This window comes from Odontesthes bonariensis, chromosome 14 (assembly GCF_027942865.1).
Source record: "Odontesthes bonariensis isolate fOdoBon6 chromosome 14, fOdoBon6.hap1, whole genome shotgun sequence".
Taxonomy (NCBI): Eukaryota; Metazoa; Chordata; class Actinopteri; order Atheriniformes; family Atherinopsidae; genus Odontesthes; species Odontesthes bonariensis.
The window spans coordinates 1,184,149-1,210,408 of record NC_134519.1 but is presented as its reverse complement, the minus strand read 5'-3'; the positions used below and the strand labels follow the sequence as shown (position 1 = coordinate 1,210,408).

Below are 26,260 nucleotides of genomic sequence, written 5' to 3'. Positions count from 1 at the left end.
CCGTCGACGCTCCACACCCGCAGTTACATAATTGTACCGTTGGTGGCGGTAATGCAACATTACGGATTCTGTAATAAATTACAAGAAGAAGAAGAAGTAGTAGCTGCTAGCTGTTAGCCGGTTAGCTTCCAGCGTCATGGCGGAACTGAACCGGCAGCTGCAGGAATATTTGGCCCAGTCCAAAGGTGGCGGCGCCAAGACCATCTCCCAGTCCAGCTCCAGCACCACGCTGGACATGGAGGACCCGGAGCCGGTGCCGGGAAGCTGGTTCGGGCGGTGGTCCAGAGGCCGCGGCGGCGGTCCTTCCAGCCAGAGCTCCAGCGGGAACAGCGGGTTCTCCTGGCCGTGGTCGGCCGAGCCGGACCCCTGCCTGCCGGGCATGGGCCGCCGGCAGCGGCTGGTGGCCTGCGGGGTGTGCGCCCTGTTCTCCGCGCTGTGCTTCGGGCTGTCGGCGCTCTACGCGCCGCTGCTGCTGCTCTACGCCCGGAAGTTCGCGCTGCTGTGGTCGCTCGGATCGCTGTTCGCCATCGCGGCCGTGGCGGTCCTGCGGGGGCCGAGCAGACTGGCCGCCGGCCTGCCCACCTCCCCGGGGGCCGCGGTGTACCTGTGCGCCCTGGGAGGGACTCTGTACGCGGCGCTGAGCCTCCACAGCACCGCGCTGACCGCGCTGGGAGCCGCCTTGCAGGTCGCCGTCATCCTCGGCTCCGTCGTGTCGCTGCTGCCCGGGGGGAGCGCCGGGATCCGCTTCATGGGGGGCATGGCGGCGTCCGCCATCAAAAGGACCGTCACCGGGAAAACCATGCCCATCTGACCGGGACCGGGCCGGGCCGGGACATTTCTCTGCTCAGTGTGAATCAGTTGATCTGGGACCAGAAAAACTTTACCTGCTCAGGTGTGACAGAGACAAATACTGTTTGGTTTCAGGTGGAGTCACACCTGGTTCTGCTGAACGCGTTCCTCATGATAATTTGTATATTTTATTAATGCTGAATGAATGAAAATAAAGATTCTGAACATGTTGAAGTAACAAAACACGGGTTTATTTCATGTTGGCTCATTATTAAGCCCAGCGGGGGGCCAGTGGGGGGGCCCAGGTGGAACAGAACCGCTCCAGATGTCAGTGAATGATAAATAAACTCTTCTCCGGGTCCTCAGTGATGGACGGTTCTGACCCGCTGACTTTCTCACATGTTTCTGTGTGTGAGGACCTTAGAGCTGGACCCGGTCCTGTGGTTCTTAGTGGTTATAAACAGTGAGGTTGTGGCTGGGAGTCAGTGGATCAGAACCGGTCCGTGTCTGGGCTCCCTGCAGACCCGGGCCCGGTTCAGAGAGGAGCGGGAGGCGGCGCAGGGCTGAATCTTTATTGTCCACCTCGTGGAAACACAAACACTTAGAAATCTGTTACAAAAAGCTGCAGACGAGCTGCCATAAAAGATACAAACAGGACTTCCACACGCCTCCCCCAGCCGTGGCTCAGGTAAGCGCCGCCACAGACCGCCACCTGCACGGGTCACGTGACCAAAGTCAGTCCGGAGGTCTGTCAGAGTCCGCTTTCAGGTCTGGAGGAGCCGGCGGGGAGGATCATGGGAGCTTTTCTACGGTTCTCTTCAGGACTACCGGCCCCGAACGCTGCCCCTCGGAGCCCCTCTGGGAGGAGGTCCTCCTCTCCTGGGGCCCGGGCCCCCTCCGGGCCCCCAGCCGCCCCGGCCCCGGCCGGACGGACCGTAACCGCCGTCGTCCCTCTGAGGAGGGCGACCTGCAGAGCCCGAGAAGAGAGGACCAGCGTTAGAGAAAAGAGGGGAAAATGCAGTAAAACTGAAAGGAGATGCTTTATAAACGTGCACATGTGTGTGGGCATGTCTATATGTGCATGTGTGCGTGTGCATGTGTGTGTGCTGTGTGTGTATATATATATATATATATATATATATATGTGTGTGTGTGCATGTGTATATGTGCATGTGTATATATATGTGTGTGTGCATGTGTGCGTGCACGTTACCTCCTTCGGCCCCCGGTGACTCTCTCTCTCGGGGGTCCCCGGTTCCCGGCCCGTCCTGCCAGGGACGCTTGCGGGGCGGCAGAGACGCCATGTCCATCCCCTGCAGAGAGGACGGGCGCTCCCGGCCGGCCGGAGCCGCGCCGTCGTGCATCTGCTGCCCGTCCCGGTACCCGTCATGACCTGAGAGGGGAGAGGGGCCACGGTCAGACCCAAACAGAACCAAACAGACCCGTACAGAACCCATACAGAACCCATACAGAACCCTACAGTCCCATACAGAACCCTACAGTCCCACAGAACCCCACAGAACCCATACAGAACCCTACAGAACCCATACAGACCCCTACCGTCCCATACAGAACCCTACAGAACCCATACAGACCCCTACCGTCCCATACAGAACCCTACAGAACCCATACAGACCCCTACCGTCCCATACAGAACCCTACAGAACCCATACAGAACCCTACCGTCCCATACAGAACCCTACAGAACCCTACAGAACCCATACAGACCCCTACCGTCCCATACAGAACCCTACAGAACCCATACAGACCCATTCAGAACCCTACCGTCCCATACAGAACCCATACAGACCCCTACCGTCCCATACAGAACCCATACAGAACCCTACAGTCCCATACAGAACCCTACCGTCCCATACAGAACCCTACCGTCCCATACAGAACCCTACAGTCCCATACAGAACCCTACCGTCCCATACAGAACCCTACCGTCCCATACAGAACCCTACAGTCCCATACAGAACCCTACCGTCCCATACAGAACCCTACAGAACCCATACAGACCCCTACCGTCCCATACAGAACCCTACAGAACCCATACAGACCCATACAGAACCCTACCGTCCCATACAGAACCCTACAGAACCCATACAGACCCCTACCGTCCCATACAGAACCCATACAGAACCCTACAGTCCCATACAGAACCCTACCGTCCCATACAGAACCCTACCGTCCCATACAGAACCCTACAGTCCCATACAGAACCCATACAGACCCATACAGAACCCTACCGTCCCATACAGAACCCTACAGAACCCATACAGACCCCTACCGTCCCATACAGAACCCATACAGAACCCTACAGTCCCATACAGAACCCTACCGTCCCATACAGAACCCTACAGTCCCATACAGAACCCTACAGACCCACAGAACCCATACAGAACCCTACAGAACCCATACAGACCCCTACCGTCCCATACAGAACCCTACAGAACCCATACAGACCCCTACCGTCCCATACAGAACCCTACAGAAACCTACAGAACCCATACAGACCCCTACCGTCCCATACAGAACCCATACAGACCCCTACCGTCCCATACAGAACCCTACAGAACCCATACAGACCCATACAGAACCCTACCGTCCCATACAGAACCCTATAGAACCCATACAGACCCCTACCGTCCCATACAGAACCCATACAGAACCCTACAGTCCCATACAGAACCCTACCGTCCCATACAGAACCCTACAGTCCCATACAGAACCCTACAGTCCCATACAGAACCCATACAGACCCATACAGAACCCTACAGTCCCATACAGAACCCTACAGTCCCATACAGAACCCATACAGACCCATACAGAACCCTACAGTCCCATACAGAACCCTACAGTCCCATACAGAACCCATACAGACCCATACAGAACCCTACCGTCCCATACAGAACCCTACAGAACCCATACAGAACCCTACCGTCCCATACAGAACCCTACCGTCCCATACAGAACCCTACAGTCCCATACAGAACCCTACAGTCCCATACAGAACCCATACAGACCCATACAGAACCCTACAGTCCCATACAGAACCCTACAGTCCCATACAGAACCCATACAGACCCATACAGAACCCTACCGTCCCATACAGAACCCTACAGAACCCATACAGAACCCTACCGTCCCATACAGAACCCATACAGAACCCTACCGTCCCATACAGAACCCTACAGAACCCATACAGAACCCTACCGTCCCATACAGAACCCATACAGAACCCTACAGACCCATACAGAACCCTACCGTCCCATACAGAACCCATACAGAACCCTACAGACCCATACAGAACCCTACAGAGTTATTGATCCATCTGACGTCTGATCGACACGCTTCTGTTTGTTCCCTAAGGCTGAGTGCAATATTTTTGCACTAAGTGTATTTTATTTGTTGTGCCGGCACATAGCACTTGCATACCTATTTATATTGTATCGTACTGTTTAGCATCTAAAATCTGTTGACCGGAAGCCAAGAACGACATTTCGTTGTCAAGACTCGCCTGTGTTTTCTGTGCGATGACAATAAAGAAAGTCTAAGAGATCCGAACCAGAACCAGGGAACGGACCCTTTCAGAACATTTCCTCTGAGCAGAACCCCCCCGGCCCCCCCAGACCCCCCCGGCCCCTCACCTCCTCCTCTCGGTGGACCCCCCTCCGGCCCCCTCCGGACCCCCCTCCGGCCCCCTCCGGACCCCCCCGGCCCCTCCTCTCGGTGGACCCCCCTCCGGCCCCCCCCGGCCCCTCACCTCCTCCTCTTGGTGGGGCCCCTCACCTCCTCCTCTCGGTGGACCCCCCTCCGGCCCCCTCCGGACCCCCCCGGCCCCTCACCTCCTCCTCTCGGTGGACCCCCCTCCGGCCCCCTCCGGACCCCCCCGGCCCCTCACCTCCTCCTCTCGGTGGACCCCCCTCCGGCCCCTCACCTCCTCCTCTCGGTGGACCCCCCTCCGGCCCCCCCCGGCCCCTCACCTCCTCCTCTCGGTGGACCCCCCTCCGGCCCCCTCCGGACCCCCCCGGCCCCTCACCTCCTCCTCTCGGTGGACCCCCCTCCGGACCCCCCCGGCCCCTCACCTCCTCCTCTCGGTGGACCCCCCTCCGGCCCCCCCCGGCCCCTCACCTCCTCCTCTCGGTGGGGCCCCTCACCTCCTCCTCTCGGTGGACCCCCCTCCGGCCCCCTCACCTCCTCCTCGCGGTGGACCCCCCTCCGGCCCCCCTCCGGCCCCCCCCGCCCCCTCACCTCCTCCTCTCGGTGGACCCCCTCCTCGCGGCGGCCTCCGGCCCCCCCCCCCCCCCCACCCCGGCCCCTCACCTCCTCTCGGTGGACCCCCTCCTCGCGGCGGCCTCCGGCCCCCCCGCCCCCCCCGGCCCCTCACCTCCTCCTCTCGGTGGACCCCCTCCTCGCGGCGGCCTCCGGCCCCCCCGCCCCCCCCGGCCCCTCACCTCCTCCTCTCGGTGGACCCCCCTCCGGCCCCCCCCGGCCCCTCACCTCCTCCTCTCGGTGGACCCCCCTCCGGCCCCCCCCGGCCCCTCACCTCCTCCTCGCGGCGGCCTCCGGCCCCCCCCGGCCCCTCACCTCCTCCTCTCGGTGGATCCCCCTCCGGCCCCCCCCGGCCCCTCACCTCCTCCTCTCGGTGGACCCCCTCCTCGCGGCGGCCTCCCTCGGGCCCCCGTGTCCCAGCCTCGCCCCACTTCCTCGGTATCGTAGCCCTCCTCCTGGCTGCCGTACTCGTCGGGGTAACTTCGGCCCCCGGTCCGGCCGGAGCCGCCGCCTCGGAACCTGGGACAGAATCCAGTCCAGTTCAGACACAGAACCAGTTCAGTACTCAGTCAGAACCCTCCATTTTGGACTCTCACCTGTCTTCCCTCCGTCCTCTGAACTCTCCCCCACCAAAGCGCTCCTCCGAGGCCCAGTTACCCCCGTTCCCGCCCCCTCCTCGGTGCCCTCCCCCTCTGTGGCCCCCGCCTCCGCCCCCTTGGTACCCCGGACCGGGTCTCCAGCCCTCCGGGTCTCCTCTCCCGTGGAAGTCCTGTCCTCCGTCAAAGTCCTGCGGCCCGCGTCGTCCCTGCTGGCTGCCCTCCCAGTACGGTCCAGAACCCTGGTCGGGCCCCCCGGGGCCCTGTCGGTCTGGAGGGCCCATGTGGTGTTTGGGTGGTGGCCCCCGAGGGTCTCCTATTTATAAGAGGAGAGAACAGCTGCTCTTAGCAATGATCAAAGGCTTCTTAAGAAAAACAAACCTGTGGGGCCCCTGAACAGGGTGCTCGCTCTTTGTCCAAATTAAAATTCCAGACTTTTTTAAAACTGATACTTTTTTCCCCAACACCTTAACTTTATGTGCTTGTAACTTGTGAGCCTACTTCATTGGTACCAACTGTGTTTATTAGAAATGTTCATTTTTATAGGCTAGTATTCAATGAACAAATGCATTATTCACAGTAAATTATGCTTTTACTGATGAAAACGTTTCAAAACATGAAAATCACAAGTACATGAATTTCACATCAAACAAGTGTCACAAAAACTATCTATAAAAAAAAAATGAATGGATGAATGAATGTCTGTAGAATTCAGTCTCTGCACTCACATCTCATCCCATTAGGCGAACCTAACCTAATAAGTACGAGACCAGTTAGTAAAATTATAGTTTTATAGCCGACCTTCCTATTTCTCATTTCACAATGCCTTTCAGCATACTGTAACATCCTACCATACATTTATTTTCCATACTTATTAAGACTTTCAAGACTTGCATAAGCACCCTGCCTGAAGACAGACCAGTGAAGAAATACCAGGGGGCCTGAAACGGGGCCCTGAGGGACCTCACTGTAAAAACGTTTTCTTTTACCTTTGCTGTTGGGGCCCTGCTGGCCCATCCCGTGCATCATGGGGCCCGAGTTCTGACCCTGCAGAGACCAAAACAGAGTTAATCCATCTCCCCCACCTTAAACCCACAGATCCTGGACCGGGGCCCCTGACCTCACCTGGTGCTGCATGTACGGGGGCTCCTGCATGCTTCCATGGGGTCCTTGCATGTTACCTGGGGGTCCCTGCATGTTTCCATGGGGACCTTGCATGTTACCTGGGGGCCCCTGCATGTTTCCATGGGGTCCTTGCATGTTACCTGGGGGTCCCTGCATGTTTCCATGGGGTCCCTGCATGTTACCTGGGGGCCCCTGTAAGTTTCCATGGGGTCCTTGCATGTTCCCAGGGGGCCCCTGCATGTTTCCAGGAGGTCCATGCATCCCTCCTGGGGGCCCTTGCATGTTGCCCATCCCATAGTTGTTTGGCATGTTGCCATGTGTCCTGGTTGGGGGCCCCATCATCCCACCCTGCATAGGGCCCTGGGGGCCCATCATGTTCCCTTGAGGTGGCATCATTCCCCCTTGAGGTGGGGGCCCCTGAGGGTCCCTTGGACCCATTCCTCGAGAAGGGGGACCCATCATCCCCCCGGGGGGCCCCTGCATCCCTCTGGGTCCCATACCATGAGGCCCTTGAGGGCCCATGTTTCTTGGAGGGCCAGGATGTCTCTGTGGCCCCTGCATGTCTGATGGTCCCATGCTCTGAGGGGGTCCCTGATGAGACTGGGGTCCGGAAGGTGGCCCCATCTGTCCAGGCTGCATGAAAGGGGGCTGCATGCCTCCGGGGCCCATGGGGGGCCCCATGTTGTTGGGCATCTGCTGGGGAGGCATGTTAGGAGCGAAGCCCTGCTGGCCAGGAGGCATGGGGCCCCCACCGGGACCTCCAGGGCCAGAGAAGGGGGGCATAGAGCCCATGGATCCATCTGGGTTCATCTGGTTCATCTTCATTTGCTGCAGAGACACAGAACCAGAACACAGATGAGAACATGTTCTGTGTGGAAGAGAACGCTCGGAGAACGCTCGGAGAACAGAACGCTCTGAGAACGCTCGGAGAACGCTCGGAGAACGCTCGGAGAACAGAACGCTCTGAGAACGCTCGGAGAACGCTCGGAGAACGCTCGGAGAACAGAACGCTCTGAGAACAGAACGCTCTGAGAACGCTCTGAGAACGCTCGGAGAACAGAACGCTCGGAGAACAGAACGCTCTGAGAACAGAACGCTCTGAGAACGCTCTGAGAACGCTCTGAGAACAGAACGCTCTGAGAACGCTCTGAGAACGCTCTGAGAACAGAACGCTCGGAGAACAGAACGCTCTGAGAACGCTCTGAGAACAGAACGCTCGGAGAACAGAACGCTCGGAGAACAGAACGCTCTGAGAACGCTCTGAGAACACTCTGAGAACGCTCGGAGAACAGAACGCTCTGAGAACGCTCTGAGAACGCTCTGAGAACAGAACGCTCTGAGAACGCTCTGAGAACGCTCTGAGAACAGAACGCTCTGAGAACGCTCTGAGAACAGAACGCTCTGAGAACGCTCTGAGAACGCTCTGAGAACGCTCTGAGAACAGAACGCTCTGAGAACGCTCTGAGAACGCTCTGAGAACGCTCGGAGAACAGAACGCTCTGAGAACGCTCTGAGAACGCTCTGAGAACGCTCTGAGAACGCTCGGAGAACAGAACGCTCTGAGAACAGAACGCTCTGAGAACGCTCGGAGAACGCTCGGAGAACAGAACGCTCTGAGAACGCTCGGAGAACGCTCTGAGAACAGAACGCTCTGAGAACAGAACGCTCTGAGAACAGAACGCTCTGAGAACGCTCTGAGAACGCTCTGAGAACGCTCGGAGAACAGAACGCTCGGAGAACAGAACGCTCTGAGAACAGAACGCTCTGAGAACGCTCTGAGAACGCTCTGAGAACGCTCGGAGAACGCTCGGAGAACGCTCGGAGAACGCTCGGAGAACGCTCTGAGAACGCTCTGAGAACGCTCTGAGAACAGAACGCTCGGAGAACAGAACGCTCGGAGAACAGAACGCTCTGAGAACGCTCTGAGAACGCTCTGAGAACAGAACGCTCTGAGAACAGAACGCTCTGAGAACGCTCTGAGAACAGAACGCTCTGAGAACGCTCTGAGAACGCTCTGAGAACGCTCTGAGAACGCTCTGAGAACGCTCGGAGAACGCTCGGAGAACGCTCTGAGAACGCTCTGAGAACGCTCTGAGAACGCTCGGAGAACGCTCGGAGAACGCTCGGAGAACAGAACGCTCTGAGAACGCTCTGAGAACGCTCTGAGAACGCTCGGAGAACAGAACGCTCTGAGAACGCTCTGAGAACAGAACGCTCTGAGAACGCTCTGAGAACGCTCTGAGAACGCTCTGAGAACGCTCGGAGAACAGAACGCTCTGAGAACAGAACGCTCTGAGAACGCTCTGAGAACGCTCTGAGAACGCTCGGAGAACGCTCGGAGTTTAACTGAGAGACTTAAACTTTAACTGAACAAAAACATCAAACTATTAAATGTGGTTTGCTGAATATCAGATCTCTCCTTTCCAAGTCTCTGTTAGTGAATGAGTTGATTTGTGATCATCATATTGATATATTTTGTCTTACAGAAACCTGGCTGCAGCAGGAGGATCATGTTAGCATCATGTTAGCATCATGTTAGCATTAATGAAGCAACTCCCTCTGACTGTTTAAATGTTCACGTTCCTGGAACCACAGGCAGAGGAGGAGGAGTGGCAGCTATCTTCAGATCAGGGTTACTCATCAGTCCCAGACCCAAGATTAGTTTGAGCTCTTTTGAATCTCTGATTCTCAGTTTTTCCCAAAGTGGAAATCCCAGAAACCTCTTGTGTTTGTTGTTGTGTATCGTCCACCTGGCCCTTATTCTGAGTTTCTGTCTGAATTCTCAGAGTTTTTATCCCAGTTAGTGCTGAGTACAGATAAAGTCATTGTAGTGGGTGACTTTAATATTCATGTAGATGTTGAAAATGACAGCCTGAATATGAACTTTAATTCTATATTGGACTCTATTGGATTTTCTCAGAGTGTTCACAGAGCGACTCACTGCCTTAATCACACCCTTGATCTTGTGCTGACTTATGGCATTGAGAGTGAACAGTTAACAGTGTTCCCTCATAACTCTGTCTTATCTGACCATTTTCTGATAACCTTTGAGTTTACATTACTTGACTATACAGTTTCTGAGTACAGCACTGGACAATGTTGCCCCTCTGAAAAGGAAGGTAATCAGTCAGAAGAGGTTGGCTCCTTGGTATAATTCACAGCTGCGTGCTTTAAAGCAGACTGCAAGAAAGCTGGAGAGACAGTGGCGTTCCTCTAATTTAGAAGAGTCTCAGTTAGTCTGGAAAGATAGTTTAACAATGTATAAGAAAGCCCTTCGTAAAGCTAGAACTGCTTATTATTCATCATTGATAGAAGAGAATAAGAATAATCCCAGGTTTCTTTTCAGCACTGTAGCCAGTCTGACTAAGAGTCCGAGCTCTGCTGAGCCAGTTATTCCTTTAACTCTCAGCAGTGATGATTTCATGAGCTTCTTTATTAATAAAATTGTTTCTATCAGAGAGAAGATTGATGGAGTCCTTCCCACTATTATCAGTGATGTATCATCAAGTACAGCAGCTTTAGAAGTATCTTTAGAACCTGATTTGTATTTAGACGGCTTCTGCCCAGTTGATCTCTCTGAACTAACGACAGCAATAGTCTCTTCTAAACCATCAACTTGTGTTTTAGACCCAATCCCAACCAGACTGTTCAAGGAGGTTTTCCCATTAATTGACACTTCCATATTGGATTTGATCAATCTGTCTTTGTTGACAGGATATGTACCTCAGACTTTTAAGGTTGCTGTAATTAAACCTTTACTTAAAAAACCTACTCTTGATTCAGAAGTGTTGGCTAATTATAGACCTATATCCAATCTCCCTTTTATGTCTAAAGTTCTTGAAAAAATAGTTGCAGCTCAGCTTTGTGATCACTTACACAGAAATAATGTGTTTGAAGAGTTTCAGTCAGGATTCAGAGTGCATCATAGCACAGAAACAGCACTGCTGAAAGTTACCAATGATCTCCTCTTAGCCTCTGATAGCGGACTTGTGTCTGTGCTTGTCCTGTTGGATCTCAGTGCTGCATTTGATACGGTCGATCACAGTATCTTATTACAGAGACTTGAACATGTTATTGGGATTAAAGGAACTGCATTAGGCTGGTTTAAGTCATATTTATCTGATAGATTTCAGTTTGTTCTTGTAAATGAAGAATCTTCCTCACACACCAGAGTAAGTCATGGAGTTCCCCAGGGTTCTGTGCTTGGACCGATTCTTTTCACTTTATACATGCTTCCATTAGGTAACATTATTAGACAGCATGGCATAAATTTCCATTGCTATGCTGATGATACTCAGCTGTACTTATCTATGGCTCAGGTGATCCTGATCAGGCTTCTTCAGTTTGGATGCAAAACGGACCGCTACAGGAAATCTTTCCTGCCCACAGCCATCAGCATCTATAATAACTCTTTGATTTAATTGAGCTACATCAACATTTAATTTCCCTCTGGGATAAATAAAGTATTTTTGAATTTGAATTTTTGAATTGAATTGAATTGAAACATCCCATAGTTAAGCTGCTATAGGCCCAGACTGCTGGGGGGCCTCATCTGTCACACCTTTCCTCACTTTACTCTCTTTATGTATATGTGATATTATTGTGGTCATTAACTCGTGTTTCCCTGTTCCAACAGATATCCTTTGAATGGTGTTACGGTGCACGGTACGGCTCTACCCTGATTGGGAGCTTTTCCACCGCGGGTTGAAGGTGGGACCGTTACGATTTTTAGTACCTGCTTCAGAGGTGGGTGTAGTCGGTACTTGCCGATACTAAAACGTCACGTGATCAGTGCTGTCCACTGATTGGTCAGGTGAAATTACGTCATACACGCAACGAAGCTCGGGGAGCTTTAAATAATCACCCGCCATGTATGAAAACACACCTGCGAAAGCAACAGAGAATAAACAGAACTACGAATATGGAAGACCAGAGAAGGAAAGCCGACCCATGGACAGTGAGCGAGGTGCAGAGCTTTCTGTGTGTGGTGGCCGAGGACCGCATACTGGACGGAGCGACACGAAATGAGAAGCTTAGCTATAGCCAAGCTGATGGCTAACCATGGCGATCACCGGAATTCTCAGCAGTGCAGAGACAAGCTGAAGAGTGATTACCGGCAGGTAAAGGACCACAACAGCCGGAGTGGGTCAAACCGAAAGACATGGAAGTGGTTTGACCAAATGGACGGCATTTACGGGCACCGCCCGGCGAACGGCGTGGATTCGGCGACGTCTTTGTTGGAGGCGATGGAAAATGGTAAGTGTTGTTCTTATCCCCTCGGTGCAACGCTTATATCTTAACAAATACATGTTCAGTCTTTAACTTGTGTAAAACGTTACACAGGTGTCTCATGTAAGTTGTTCTGAGTGAGCTAGCAAACAACGCTGTTTTGGAAGGCTAGCACAGTGTCTCACCTATGCGGTTACGTGTATGCGTTTCGTATGTTCACACTTTTTTTTTCCCCGTAAGACTCGGTTTGTGCAACCGATGAGTGTTCGGTTGCTGAGGTCAGCGAAGATCCTCCAATCCCGCAGGCTTCAGAACCGACACTGGCATCGCAATCTGCAGCTGAGGCAGCAGCTGCTATCTGCATTCCACCGGCACCAACACTGGCGTCACCACCTGTATCTGAAGCCCCTTTCACACTGAGGAATAACCCGCGTTTAATCCGCGAATTTAGCGTGTCCGCTGTTGCGTACACACTGCCGACCCGGGCTGCCGCGTCAACTCAACTCGCCTTTCGACCCCCGTCGGACCCTAGTCTTTTTGCCGAGCCGAGTTTGGTGTGAACGCAATCGAAGCGGGTCGGACGTGGGCGTGGCGTGAGGAGTTTAAAATACAGAATGGACAGCTGATTCAGAACAACAGCGACAGGTGAGGACAAGTTTCACTCCTTTTTAGCCTACATCAAGTTCGAGACAATTTTTAATATGGCCAACTGGGGAGACAAGGAGGTCCGCGAGCTCCTCAGCCCCCGAGCAGAGGACGTTATTTACCGCCACATGTCGGGGACTATAGTGCTCTTGTATTCTCCGCATATGTTCTTCGGCGGCATCCCACGTTGTAACCATCCACACCTCGTAAAATAACATCTCCATGAACTGCATATACAATTGCAAAAACGAGTCCTCAAGGTGTATTTAACCCTACCTCCGACGCATGGCTTGTGCCTACGTCATTGTACACGCCCAGCATTTTATGTGTTTCGTGTGACGCTCTGCCACTAGGCCACGCCCCCTGAACTCGGCTTCAGGCGGCACGGGTCACCGACACGCCAAGCGTTCACATTGCTCGACGCGGGTCGAAGGTGCAATTTGGACCCGCTAAGGTAGCGGGTCTCAGTGTGAAAGGGGCTATAGACAATTCCTGCTGCTTACTTTTGTACGTTTTTTTTAAAATAGAGCTTGGTTTAACTAAACAATATGAACTGTCAACTGCATTACACATTACACTCCATCGTTGTGTTTGCTTTTGACTAACCGCGGCGTGGCACTTTGTAGACACCTGAAACCGACGTCACGTTAGTGGTGAACGGGCCGACTCCGCCCACTTCCAGGTCACGGTTTGTGTGGAAAAGGAAATGGTGCTGGTGCCGTGCAGTGTCGCGCTATATCAAACCGAGTAGAGTAAGGCTAGCTCGGCGATGGAAAAGGGGCATAAGGCCAACACTCACCCCCAGCAGCGCGGGGTTGGTGTACTGCGGCACGAGGCCAACACTCACCCCCAGCAGCGCGGGGTTGGTGTACTGCGGCACGAGGCCAACACTCACCTCCAGCAGCGCGGGGTTGGTGTACTGCGGCACGAGGCCAACACTCACCCCCAGCAGCGCGGGGTTGGTGTACTGCGGCACGAGGCCAACACTCACCTCCAGCAGCGCGGGGTTGGTGTACTGCGGCACGAGGCCAACACTCACCTCCAGCAGCGCGGGGTTGGTGTACTGCGGCACGAGGCCAACACTCACCTCCAGCAGCGCGGGGTTGGTGTACTGCTGCACGAGGCCAACACTCACCCCCAGCAGCGCGGGGTTGGTGTACTGCTGCACGAGGCCAACACTCACCCCCAGCAGCGCGGGGTTGGTGTACTGCTGCACGAGGCCAACTCTCACCCCCAGCAGCGCGGGGTTGGTGTGCTGCGGCATGAGGCCAACACTCACCCCCAGCAGCGCGGGGTTGGTGTACTGCTGCACGAGGCCAACACTCACCCCCAGCAGCGCGGGGTTGGTGTGCTGCGGCATGAGGCCAACACTCACCCCCAGCAGCGCGGGGTTGGTGTACTGCGGCACGAGGCCAACACTCACCTCCAGCAGCGCGGGGCTGGAGTACTATGGCACGAGGCCAACACTCACCTCCAGCAGCATGGGGTTGGTGTACTGCAGCGCCGCCATCTCCTGCTCCATATCTGCCTGCGATTTCTTCTTCCCCTCCACCTTCTGCTCCACCTTTCGGTCTTTGGGGATATCTCCAGAAGGGGGCATCATGGGTACTTTGTTCTCGGCCCAGGCCTGCAGACAGAGGGCCACGTTCAGTTTCCAGTTGCAGAACAGAACATCAGGGGGCTCAGGGGGCTCAGGTGGGGCCCACTCACCTGCTGGAACTGTGCTGGGATCGGTTTGGCGTAAGGAACCTTCTTCTGTGGGACCTTCTTGGCATCTTTGCCCATCACCTCGTCCATGCCCCAGTCCAGCCCGGGGATGGACATCTCCACCTCTGGAGTGGCATCTTTACCTGCAGAAACCGGGCACACCTGCGTTATACCACAGCTGTTGGAAAGCAGAGGTCCTTCTCCCGGCTGTGACACTTACTGCTCTGCTCCTGCTCCATGGCCGCCTTCAGCTGCTCGGGGATGCCCATCCCAGGGATGGCGGCCACACTGTTGGGCTCCATGTCGTCTGAAACAAACAAACAAACACTGGACCGTCAGCTGAGGAAGCTCCACCGCATCCATCCTCATGTTGTTTGTCCCCCGCGGCTCACCGTACTCCACGCCATCCTCTGACATCCCAGGCAGAAGGTTCAGGTTGTAACGGTCTCTCATCTTGTCCCCAGGCCGGTTCCTCGTCCAGAACTTACTAAAGAAGCGGGACACGAAAAGAGCTCCAATACAAATACAAATGTTTAATGAATGTTTAACCCGCCGAGTGTTTGACCCGCCGGGTGTTTGACCCCCCGAGTGTTTGACCCGCCGGGCCGAGTGTTTGACCCGCCGGGCCGAGTGTTTGACCCGCCGGGTGTTTGACCCGCCGAGTGTTTGACCCCCCGGGTGTTTGACCCGCCGGGCCGAGTGTTTGACCCGCCGGGTGTTTGACCCGCCGAGTGTTTGACCCGCCGAGTGTTTGACCCGCCGAGTGTTTGACCCGCCGAGTGTTTGACCCGCCGGGCCGAGTGTTTGACCCGCCGGGTGTTTGACCCGCCGAGTGTTTGACCCGCCGGGCCGAGTGTTTGACCCGCCGGGCCGAGTGTTTGACCCGCCGGGTGTTTGACCCGCCGAGTGTTTGACCCGCCGAGTGTTTGACCCGCCGAGTGTTTGACCCGCCGGGCCGAGTGTTTGACCCGCCGGGTGTTTGACCCGCCGGGCCGAGTGTTTGACCCGCCGGGTGTTTGACCCGCCGAGTGTTTGACCCGCCGGGCCGAGTGTTTGACCCGCCGGGCCGAGTGTTTGACCCGCCGGGCCGAGTGTTTGACCCGCCGGGTGTTTGACCCGCCGAGTGTTTGACCCGCCGAGTGTTTGACCCGCCGAGTGTTTGACCCGCCGGGCCGAGTGTTTGACCCGCCGGGTGTTTGACCCGCCGGGTGTTTGACCCGCCGAGTGTTTGACCCGCCGAGTGTTTGACCCGCCGGGTGTTTGACCCGCCGAGTGTTTGACCCGCCGAGTGTTTGACCCGCCGGGTGTTTGACCCGCCGGGTGTTTGACCCGCCGAGTGTTTGACCCGCCGAGTGTTTGACCCGCCGAGTGTTTGACCCGCCGAGTGTTTGACCCGCCGGGTGTTTGACCCGCCGAGTGTTTGACCCGCCGAGTGTTTGACCCGCCGAGTGTTTGACCCGCCGGGCCGAGTGTTTGACCCGCCGGGCCGAGTGTTTGACCCCCCGAGTGTTTGACCCGCCGAGTGTTTGACCCGCCGGGTGTTTGACCCCCCGAGTGTTTGACCCGCCGAGTGTTTGACCCGCCGAGTGTTTGACCCGCCGAGTGTTTGACCCCCCGAGTGTTTGACCCCCCGAGTGTTTGACCCGCCGGGCCGAGTGTTTGACCCCCCGAGTGTTTGACCCGCCGGGCCGAGTGTTTGACCCGCCGGGCCGAGTGTTTGACCCGCCGGGTGTTTGACCCGCCGAGCCGAGTGTTTGACCCGCCGAGTGTTTGACCCGCCGGGCCGAGTGTTTGACCCCCCGAGTGTTTGACCCCCCGGGTGTTTGACCCGGCGGGCCGAGTGTTTAATCCGCCGGGTGTTTGACCCGCCGGGTGTTTGACCCCCCGAGTGTTTGACCCCCCGGGTGTTTGACCCCCCGGGTGTTTGACCCGGCGGGCCGAGTGTTTAATCCGCCGGGTGTTTGACCCGCCGGGTGTTTGACCCCCCGAGTGTTTGACCCCCCGAGTGTTTGACCCCCCGGGTGTTTGACCCGGCGGGCCGAGTGTTTAATCCGCCGGGCCGAGTGTTTGACCCGCCGGGCCGAGTGTTTGACCCCCCGGGTGTTTGACCCGCCGGGTGTTTGACCCCCCCCGGGTGTTTGACCCGCCGGCGTTTGACCCCCCCCAGGTGTTTGACCCGCCGGGTGTTTGACCCCCCGAGTGTTTGACCCGCCGGAAGTTTGACCCGCCGGGTGTTTGACCCCCCCGGGTGTTTGACCCCCCGAGTGTTTGACCCCCCGAGTGTTTGACCCCCCCCGGGTGTTTGACCCCCCGAGTGTTTGACCCCCCCGGGTGTTTGACCCGCCGGGTGTTTGACCCCCCGAGTGTTTGACCCGCCGGAAGTTTGACCCGCCGGGCGTTTGACCCCCCGAGTGTTTGACCCCCCGAGTGTTTGACCCCCCCGGGTGTTTGACCCGCCGGGTGTTTGACCCCCCCGGGTGTTTGACCCCCCGAGTGTTTGACCCCCCCGGGTGTTTGACCCGCCGGGTGTTTGACCCCCCGACTGTTTGACCCGCCGGAAGTTTGACCCGCCGGGTGTTTGACCCGCCGGGTGTTTGACCCGCCGGGCGTTTGACCCGCCGGGCGTTTGATCCGCCGGGTGTTTGACCCGCCGGGTGTTTGACCCGCCGGGCGTTTGACCCGCCGGGCGTTTGATCCGCCGGGTGTTTGACCCGCCGGGTGTTTGACCCGCCGGGCGTTTGATCCGCCGGGTGTTTGACCCGCCGGGTGTTTGACCCCCCGAGTGTTTGACCCCCCGGGTGTTTGACCCGCCGGGTGTTTGACCCCCCCGGGTGTTTGACCCCCCGAGTGTTTGACCCCCCCGGGTGTTTGACCCGCCGGGTGTTTGACCCCCCGACTGTTTGACCCGCCGGAAGTTTGACCCGCCGGGCGTTTGACCCGCCGGGCGTTTGACCCGCCGGGTGTTTGACCCCCCGAGTGTTTGACCCGCCGGAAGTTTGACCCGCCGGGCGTTTGACCCCCACGGGCGTTTGACCCCCCCGGGCGTTTGACCCGCCGAGCGTTTGACCCCCCGAGCGTTTGACCCCCCCCCCGGGCGTTTGACCCCCCCCCCCCCAGGGTGTTTACCTGGTGTGGTCGTTGGAACCGGAGCACAGGATGTGACCCAGCGGGTGCCAGGCCAGACTCCAGATCATCCCCTCGTGAGCCATCTCCATGCCTCCCACCTCCTTCTCCACCCTGTCACAAACAACATGAACAACAGTGAACATGCAGGAACAGAACCACATCCGACAGGTTCTGTTCAGGTTCTGTTCAGGTTCTATTCAGGTTCTGATCAGGTTCTGATCAGGTTCTGATCAGCTTTGTTGTTCTCACCCGGTGTGCCAGAAAAGCAGCGAGCCGTCTGAGCCTCCACTGGCGAATAGACCCTCATGGACCGGATGCCACGCCACCGCTGAAGAAGGGAAGAGACGGTCAGAAACGAGTCGACAGTCAGAAACGAGTCGACGGACGGAAACGAGTCGACGGAACAGAAACGAATCGACAGACGGAAACGAGTCGACAGACGGAAACGAGTCGACGGAACAGAAACGAATCGACAGTCGGAAACGAGTCGACGGACGGAAACGAGTCGACGGACGGAAACGAGTTCACGGACGGAAACGAGTCCATGGACGGAAACGAGTCGACGGACGAAAACGAGTCGACGGACGAAAACGAGTCGACGGACGGAAACGAGTCGACGGACGGAAACGAGTCGACTGAAGGAAACGAGTCGACGGACGAAAACGAGTCGACGGACGGAAACGAGTCGACGGAAACGAGTCGACAGTCACGAACGAGTCGACGGACAGAAACGAGTCGACAGTCACGAACGAGTCGACAGTCACGAACGAGTCGACGGACAGAAACGAGTCGACGGACGGAAACGAGTCGACGGACGGAAACGAGTCGACGGACGGAAACGAGTCGACGGACGGAAACGAGTCGACGGACGAAAACGAGTCGACGGACGGAAACGAGTCGACGGACGGAAACGAGTCGACGGACGGAAACGAGTCGACGGACGGAAACGAGTCGACTGAAGGAAACGAGTCGACGGACGAAAACGAGTCGACGGACGAAAACGAGTCGACGGACGGAAACGAGTCGGACGGAAACGAGTCGGACGGATACGAGTCGGACGGAAACGAGTCGGACGGAAACGAGTCGACAGTCACGAACGAGTCGACGGACAGAAACGAGTCGACGGACAGAAACGAGTCGACACTCACGAACGAGTCGACGGACAGAAACGAGTCGACGGAACAGAAAAGAGTCGACGGACAGAAACGAGTCGACGGAACAGAAAAGAGTCGACAGTCGGAAACGAGTCGACGGACGGAAACGAGTCGACGGACGGAAACGAGTCGACGGACGGAAACGAGTCGACGGACGAAAACGAGTCGACGGACGGAAACGAGTCGACGGACGGAAACGAGTCGACTGAAGGAAACGAGTCGACGGACGAAAACGAGTCGACGGACGGAAACGAGTCGGACGGAAACGAGTCGGACGGATACGAGTCGGACGGAAACGAGTCGACAGTCACGAACGAGTCGACGGACAGAAACGAGTCGACAGTCACGAACGAGTCGACAGTCACGAACGAGTCGACGGACAGAAACGAGTCGACGGACGGAAACGAGTCGACGGACGGAAACGAGTCGACGGACGGAAACGAGTCGACGGACGGAAACGAGTCGACGGACGAAAACGAGTCGACGGACGAAAACGAGTCGACGGACGGAAACGAGTCGACGGACGGAAACGAGTCGACTGAAGGAAACGAGTCGACGGACGAAAACGAGTCGACGGACGAAAACGAGTCGACGGACGGAAACGAGTCGGACGGAAACGAGTCGGACGGATACGAGTCGGACGGAAACGAGTCGGACGGAAACGAGTCGACAGTCACGAACGAGTCGACGGACAGAAACGAGTCGACGGACAGAAACGAGTCGACACTCACGAACGAGTCGACGGACAGAAACGAGTCGACGGAACAGAAAAGAGTCGACGGACAGAAACGAGTCGACGGAACAGAAAAGAGTCGACAGTCGGAAACGAGTCGACGGACGGAAACGAGTCGACGGACGGAAACGAGTCGACGGACGGAAACGAGTCGACGGACGGAAACGAGTCGACGGACGAAAACGAGTCGACGGACGGAAACGAGTCGACGGAAAAGAAAAGAGTCGACGGACGGAAACGAGTCGGGACGGAAACGAGTCGACGGACGGAAACGAGTCGACAGTCACGAACGAGTCGACGGACAGAAACGAGTCGACAGTCACAAACGAGTCGACGGACAGAAACGAGTCGACAGTCACGAACGAGTCGACAGTCGGAAACGAGTCGGACGGAAACGAGTCGACAGTCACGAACGAGTCGACGGACAGAAACGAGTCGACAGTCACGAACGAGTCGACGGACAGAAACGAGTCGACGGAACAGAAAAGAGTCGACAGTCGGAAACGAGTCGACGGACGGAAACGAGTCGACGGACGAAAACGAGTCGACGGACGGAAACGAGTCGACGGAAAAGAAAAGAGTCGACGGACGGAAACGAGTCGGGACGGAAACGAGTCGACGGACGGAAACGAGTCGACAGTCACGAACGAGTCGACGGACAGAAACGAGTCGACAGTCACAAACGAGTCGACGGACAGAAACGAGTCGACGGTCACGAACGAGTCGACAGTCGGAAACGAGTCGACGGACGGAAACGAGTCGACGGAACAGAAACGAGTCGACAGTCGGAAACGAGTCGACGGACGGAAACGAGTCGACGGACGAAAACGAGTCGACGGACGAAAACGAGTCGACGGACGAAAACGAGTCGACGGACGGAAACGAGTCGACGGACGGAAACGAGTCGACGGACGGAAACGAGTCGACGGTCGGAAACGAGTCGACGGTCAGAAACGAGTCGACGGTCAGAAACGAGTCGACGGTCAGAAACGAGTCGACAGAACAGAAACGAGTCGACAGAACAGAAACGAGTCGACAGAACAGAAACGAGTCGACAGAACAGAAACGAGTCGACGAACAGAAACGAGTCGACGAACAGAAACGAGTCGACAGACAGAAACGAGTCGACAGACAGAAACGAGTCGACAGAACAGAAACGAGTCGACGAACAGAAACGAGTCGACAGAACAGAAACGAGTCGACAGAACAGAAACGAGTCGACAGAACAGAAACGAGTCGACAGTTTGAAAAAGGATTCGGTTGTTGAAAACGAGTCGACAGTCTGCACCAATCACCACTCGGCTCACCTGTGGCCTCCTTCTTGTGCCCTCTGAACACCTGCAGCTCCTCCTTCAGGTTCCGGATGTCGAACAGTTTGCACAGGTGGTCACGTGACGCCGTCAGCAGCCAGTTACCGTTCAGGTTCCACTTCACCTCCATCACCGTGTTCTTGTGGGCGTGGCTGAGGAGAGAAACATGTGAGTGAACCGCCTGTTGCCATGACAACAACAGGCAGGTGGGTGGGTGTGTGCGCCGCTCTCACAGTGTGGCCAGACTCTGTCCGGTCTTTGGGTCCCAGAACTTTATGGGCTGTTGGCTGTCTTTGCTGCCCGACACCACCAGGCCTTTGGTGGGATGCCAGTCCACACACTTCACATCGGCTCCGTGACCTGCGCACACAGAGAGAAGGCTGGTTTATACGGGCCCCAGGACCCCAACCAGAACCCCCAACCAGAAGCCCCAGCCAGGACCAGGACCCCCGGCCAGAACCAGGACCCCCAGCCAGAACCAGGACCCCCAGCCAGGACCCCCAGCCAGGACCAGGACCCCCAGCCAGAACCAGGAGCCCCAGCCAGGACCAGGACCCCCAGCCACGACCAGGACCCCCGGCCAGGACCAGGACCCCCAGCCAGGACCAGGACCCCCAGCCAGAACCAGGAGCCCCAGCCAGGACCAGGACCCCCAGCCAGGACCAGGACCCCCGGCCAGGACCAGGACCCGGACCCCCAACCAGGCCCCCCAGCCAGGACCAGGACCCCCAGCCAGGACCAGGACCCCCAACCAGGAGCCCCAGCCAGGACCAGGACCCCCAACCAGGAGCCCCAGCCAGGACCAGGACCCCCAACCAGGAGCCCCAGCCAGGACCAGGACCCCCAGCCAGGACCAGGACCCCCAACCAGGAGCCCCAGCCAGGACCAGGACCCCCAACCAGGAGCCCCAGCCAGGACCAGGACCCCCAACCAGGAGCCCCAGCCAGGACCAGGACCCCCAGCCAGAATCAGGACCCCCGGCCAGGACCAGGACCCCCAGCCAGGACCCCCAGCCAGAACCAGGACCCGGACCCCCAACCAGGCCCCCCAGCCAGGACCAGGACCCCCAACCAGGACCAGGACCCCCAGCCAGGACCAGGACCCCCAACCAGGAGCCCCAGCCAGGACCAGGACCCCCAGCCAGGACCAGGACCCCCAACCAGGACCAGGACCCCCAACCAGGACCCCCAGCCAGGACCAGGACCCCCAGCCAGGACCAGGACCCCCGGCCCGGACCAGGACCCCCGGCCAGGATCAGGACCCCCAACCAGGAGCCCCAGCCAGGACCAGGACCCCCGGCCAGGATCAGGACCCCCAGCCAGGAGCCCCAGCCAGGACCAGGAGCCCCAGCCAAAACCAGGAGCCCCAGCCAGAACCAGGAGCCCCAACGAGCCCGAACACCCCAGCGCTTACCTCTGAGGATCCTCTCCTCGTGGCAGCGCAGGAAGTCCCAGATCCGAACAGTTCCGTCATCAGAGCAGGTGGCAAACTTGTTGTCCGTGGGAGAGAAACTGGAGAAAGAGAAAGAGTCATGGTGTTATATCGACCGAACGACAAATGAGGAAAAACAACCAACATGTGATGTCAGGTTAGTCGGTGCAACACACGTCAGGGGCCAAAAACAACCAGGGGCCAAACACAACCAGGGGACCAAACACAACCAGGGACCAAACACAACCAGGGGACCAAACACAACCAGGGACCAAACACAACCAGGGGACCAAACACAACCAGGGGACCAAACACAACCAGGGGACCAAACACAACCAGGGACCAAACACAACCAGGGGACCAAACACAACCAAACACAACCAGGGGACCAAACACAACCAGGGACCAAACACAACCAGGGGACCAAACACAACCAGGGGACCAAACACAACCAGGGGACCAAACACAACCAGGGACCAAACACAACCAGGGGACCAAACACAACCAGGGACCAAACACAACCAGGGGACCAAACACAACCAGGGACCAAACACAACCAGGGGACCAAACACAACCAGGGGACCAAACACAACCAAACACAACCAGGGACCAAACACAACCAGGGACCAAACACAACCAGGGGACCAAACACAACCAGGGGACCAAACACAACCAGGGACCAAACACAACCAGGGGACCAAACACAACCAAACACAACCAGGGACCAAACACAACCAGGGACCAAACACAACCAGGGACCAAACACAACCAGGGGACCAAACACAACCAGGGGACCAAACACAACCAGGGGACCAAACACAACCAGGGGACCAAACACAACCAGGGGACCAAACACAACCAGGGGACCAAACACAACCAGGGACCAAACACAACCAGGGGACCAAACACAACCAAACACAACCAGGGACCAAACACAACCAGGGGACCAAACACAACCAGGGGACCAAACACAACCAGGGACCAAACACAACCAGGGGACCAAACACAACCAAACACAACCAGGGACCAAACACAACCAAACACAACCAGGGACCAAACACAACCAGGGGACCAAACACAACCAAACACAACCAGGGACCAAACACAACCAGGGGACCAAACACAACCAGGGACCAAACACAACCAGGGACCAAACACAACCAGGGGACCACACACAACCAGTGGACCAAACACAACCAGGGGACCAAACACAACCAGGGACCAAACACAACCAGGGACCAAACACAACCAGGGGACCAAACACAACCAGGGACCAAACACAACCAGGGGACCAAACACAACCAAACACAACCAGGGACCAAACACAACCAGGGACCAAACACAACCAGGGGACCAAACACAACCAGGGACCAAACACAACCAGGGACCAAACACAACCAGGGGACCAAACACAACCAGGGACCAAACACAACCAGGGACCAAACACAACCAGGGACCAAACACAACCAGGGGACCAAACACAACCAAACACAACCAGGGACCAAACACAACCAGGGGACCAAACACAACCAGGGGACCAAACACAACCAGGGGACCAAACACAACCAGGGACCAAACACAACCAGGGGACCAAACACAACCAGGGGACCAAACACAACCAAACACAACCAGGGACCAAACACAACCAGGGACCAAACACAACCAGGGGGCCAAACACAACCAGGGACCAAACACAACCAGGGGACCAAACACAACCAGGGGACCAAACACAACCAGGGACCAAACACAACCAAACACAACCAAACACAACCAGGGACCAAACACAACCAGGGACCAAACACAACCAGGGGACCAAACACAACCAGGGACCAAACACAACCAGGGACCAAACACAACCAGGGGACCAAACACAATCAGGGGACCAAACACAACCAGGGGACCAAACACAACCAAACACAACCAGGGACCAAACACAACCAGGGGACCAAACACAACCAGGGGACCAAACACAACCAGGGGACCAAACACAACCAGGGACCAAACACAACCAAACACAACCAGGGGACCAAACACAACCAGGGACCAAACACAACCAGGGGACCAAACACAACCAGGGACCAAACACAACCAGGGGACCAAACACAACCAGGGGCCAAACACAACCAGGGGCCCCCCGTGTGGCGGCCAACTACAGAGAGTGGGAGAATGGTAGAAACCTGGCTTCTCTGATGGCCTCCTTGTGAGCCTGGAACATCTTGACGTTGTTCATGTTGGACTGCCAGTACTTCACGTAGCCGCCGTGGTCGGCCGTCAGCATCCACATGTCGTTATGAGACCAGGTCATGGCCCGGACCGGGCTGTCGTGGGCCTGCGGGGACACACACACATGTTTCAGTCTAAGCACAACATGGAGGACAGAGAAAACAAGAACAGGACTCGGCTTCACTTCATTCATTAGCCCTTTAAGCTCCGCCTTTATTCAAAGGAACCAGATAATCACGGTCAGAGATGGAAACTAGGGGTGGGCGATATGTATCGTTTGCGAAATTATTGTGAATGTTGTTTTGACGATGAGTAATTTTGCAATATCGAGATATAGGCAAAAAAAAAAGTAATGATATATATATTCTCCCCCCCCCCCACCCCAAATCGCCAAAAAGTTCGGCGCCAGTGGTCCTCTGGCCTTACCACAGCGCCACGCCCTGCTTTGAACGCTCTAATTTTTTCAAAGTAAACGCTTCAGACCCCGCGGGACACTCAGCTAAGAGCATCGAGGGGGCGCCGAGAGGCCGGGGCCGGGACAGAGAGAGCCCGGGGCCGGGACAGCGAGAGGCCGGGGCCGGGACAGCGAGAGGCCGGGGCCGGGACAGCGAGAGGCCGGGGCCGGGACAGAGAGAGGCCGGGGCCGGGACAGAGAGAGGCAGGGGCCGGGACAGAGAGAGGCAGGGGCCGGGACAGAGAGAGGCCGGGGCCGGGACAGCGAGAGGCAGGGGCCGGGACAGCGAGAGGCCGGGGCCGGGACAGAGAGAGGCCGGGGCCGGGACAGAGAGAGGCCGGGGCCGGGACAGAGAGAGGCAGGGGCCGGGACAGAGAGAGCCCGGGGCCGGGACAGCGAGAGGCCGGGGCCGGGACAGCGAGAGGCCGGGGCCGGGACAGCGAGAGGCAGGGGCCGGGACAGAGAGAGGCAGGGGCCGGGACAGAGAGAGGCCGGGGCCGGGACAGCGAGAGGCCGGGGCCGGGACAGAGAGAGGCCGGGGCCGGGACAGAGAGAGGCCGGGGCCGGGACAGAGAGAGGCCGGGGCCGGGACAGCGAGAGGCCGGGGCCGGGACAGAGGGAGGCCGGGGCCGGGACAGCGAGAGGCCGGGGCCGGGACAGCGAGAGGCCGGGGCCGGGACAGAGAGGCCGGGGCCGGGACAGCGAGAGGCCGGGACAGAGAGAGGCCGGGGCCGGGACAGAGAGAGGCAGGGGCTGGGACAGAGAGAGGCCGGGGCTGGGACAGAGAGAGGCAGGGGCCGGGACAGAGAGAGGCCGGGGCTGGGACAGAGAGAGGCCGGGGCTGGGACAGAGAGAGGCCGGGGCCGGGACAGAGAGAGGCCGGGGCTGGGACAGAGAGAGGCCGGGGCCGGGACAGAGAGAGGCCGGGGCTGGGACAGAGAGAGGCAGGGGCTGGGACAGAGAGAGGCCGGGGCTGGGACAGAGAGAGGCAGGGGCTGGGACAGAGAGAGGCCGGGGCTGGGACAGAGAGAGGCAGGGGCTGGGACAGCGAGAGGCCGGGACAGAGAGAGGCCGGGGCCGGGACAGAGAGAGGCAGGGGCTGGGACAGAGAGAGGCCGGGGCCGGGACAGAGAGAGGCCGGGGCCGGGACAGAGAGAGGCAGGGGCTGGGACAGAGAGAGGCCGGGGCTGGGACAGAGAGAGGCCGGGGCCGGGACAGCGAGAGGCCGGGACAGAGAGAGGCCGGGGCCGGGACAGAGAGAGGCAGGGGCTGGGACAGAGAGAGGCCGGGGCTGGGACAGAGAGAGGCCGGGGCTGGGACAGAGAGAGGCCGGGGCTGGGACAGAGAGAGGCCGGGGCCGGGACAGAGAGAGGCCGGGGCCGGGACAGAGAGAGGCCGGGGCCGGGACAGAGAGAGGCCGGGGCTGGGACAGAGAGAGGCCGGGGCTGGGACAGAGAGAG

General features: G+C 57.6%; 2 protein-coding genes across 2 annotated transcripts in view; one reads left to right on the top strand and one right to left on the bottom strand.

Moving 5' to 3' along the window:
* The first annotated feature begins 82 nt into the window (after nucleotides 1-82).
* On the top strand, nucleotides 83-1,029 carry sft2d3 (SFT2 domain containing 3). Its single transcript, XM_075482481.1, has one exon. The coding sequence runs from the start codon at nucleotides 137-139 to the stop codon at nucleotides 809-811; it is 675 nt and encodes a 224-aa protein (XP_075338596.1). The 5' UTR covers nucleotides 83-136; the 3' UTR covers nucleotides 812-1,029.
* The window catches only part of wdr33 (WD repeat domain 33), a 35,238-nt gene continuing 9,996 nt past the window's right edge, over nucleotides 1,019-26,260 (bottom strand). Inside the window, exons 6-21 of the mRNA XM_075482469.1 lie at nucleotides 24,301-24,452; nucleotides 22,106-22,203; nucleotides 20,926-21,052; nucleotides 20,690-20,844; nucleotides 17,745-17,823; nucleotides 17,496-17,606; nucleotides 14,762-14,856; nucleotides 14,590-14,676; nucleotides 14,373-14,512; nucleotides 14,134-14,289; nucleotides 6,789-7,616; nucleotides 6,653-6,710; nucleotides 5,664-5,979; nucleotides 5,429-5,586; nucleotides 2,003-2,182; nucleotides 1,019-1,756 (exon numbers count right to left, since the gene is read on the bottom strand). Of these exons, the coding sequence (XP_075338584.1) occupies nucleotides 1,614-1,756; nucleotides 2,003-2,182; nucleotides 5,429-5,586; nucleotides 5,664-5,979; nucleotides 6,653-6,710; nucleotides 6,789-7,616; nucleotides 14,134-14,289; nucleotides 14,373-14,512; nucleotides 14,590-14,676; nucleotides 14,762-14,856; nucleotides 17,496-17,606; nucleotides 17,745-17,823; nucleotides 20,690-20,844; nucleotides 20,926-21,052; nucleotides 22,106-22,203; nucleotides 24,301-24,452 (2,883 nt within the window). The 3' untranslated portion in view covers nucleotides 1,019-1,613. The remainder of the gene's footprint in view (nucleotides 1,757-2,002; nucleotides 2,183-5,428; nucleotides 5,587-5,663; nucleotides 5,980-6,652; nucleotides 6,711-6,788; nucleotides 7,617-14,133; nucleotides 14,290-14,372; nucleotides 14,513-14,589; nucleotides 14,677-14,761; nucleotides 14,857-17,495; nucleotides 17,607-17,744; nucleotides 17,824-20,689; nucleotides 20,845-20,925; nucleotides 21,053-22,105; nucleotides 22,204-24,300; nucleotides 24,453-26,260) is intronic.

Bases quoted from the DNA above. Each gene is read 5' to 3' on its own strand.
- sft2d3 (XM_075482481.1), top strand. From the start codon at position 137: ATGGCGGAACTGAACCGGCAGCTGCAGGAATATTTGGCCCAGTCCAAA.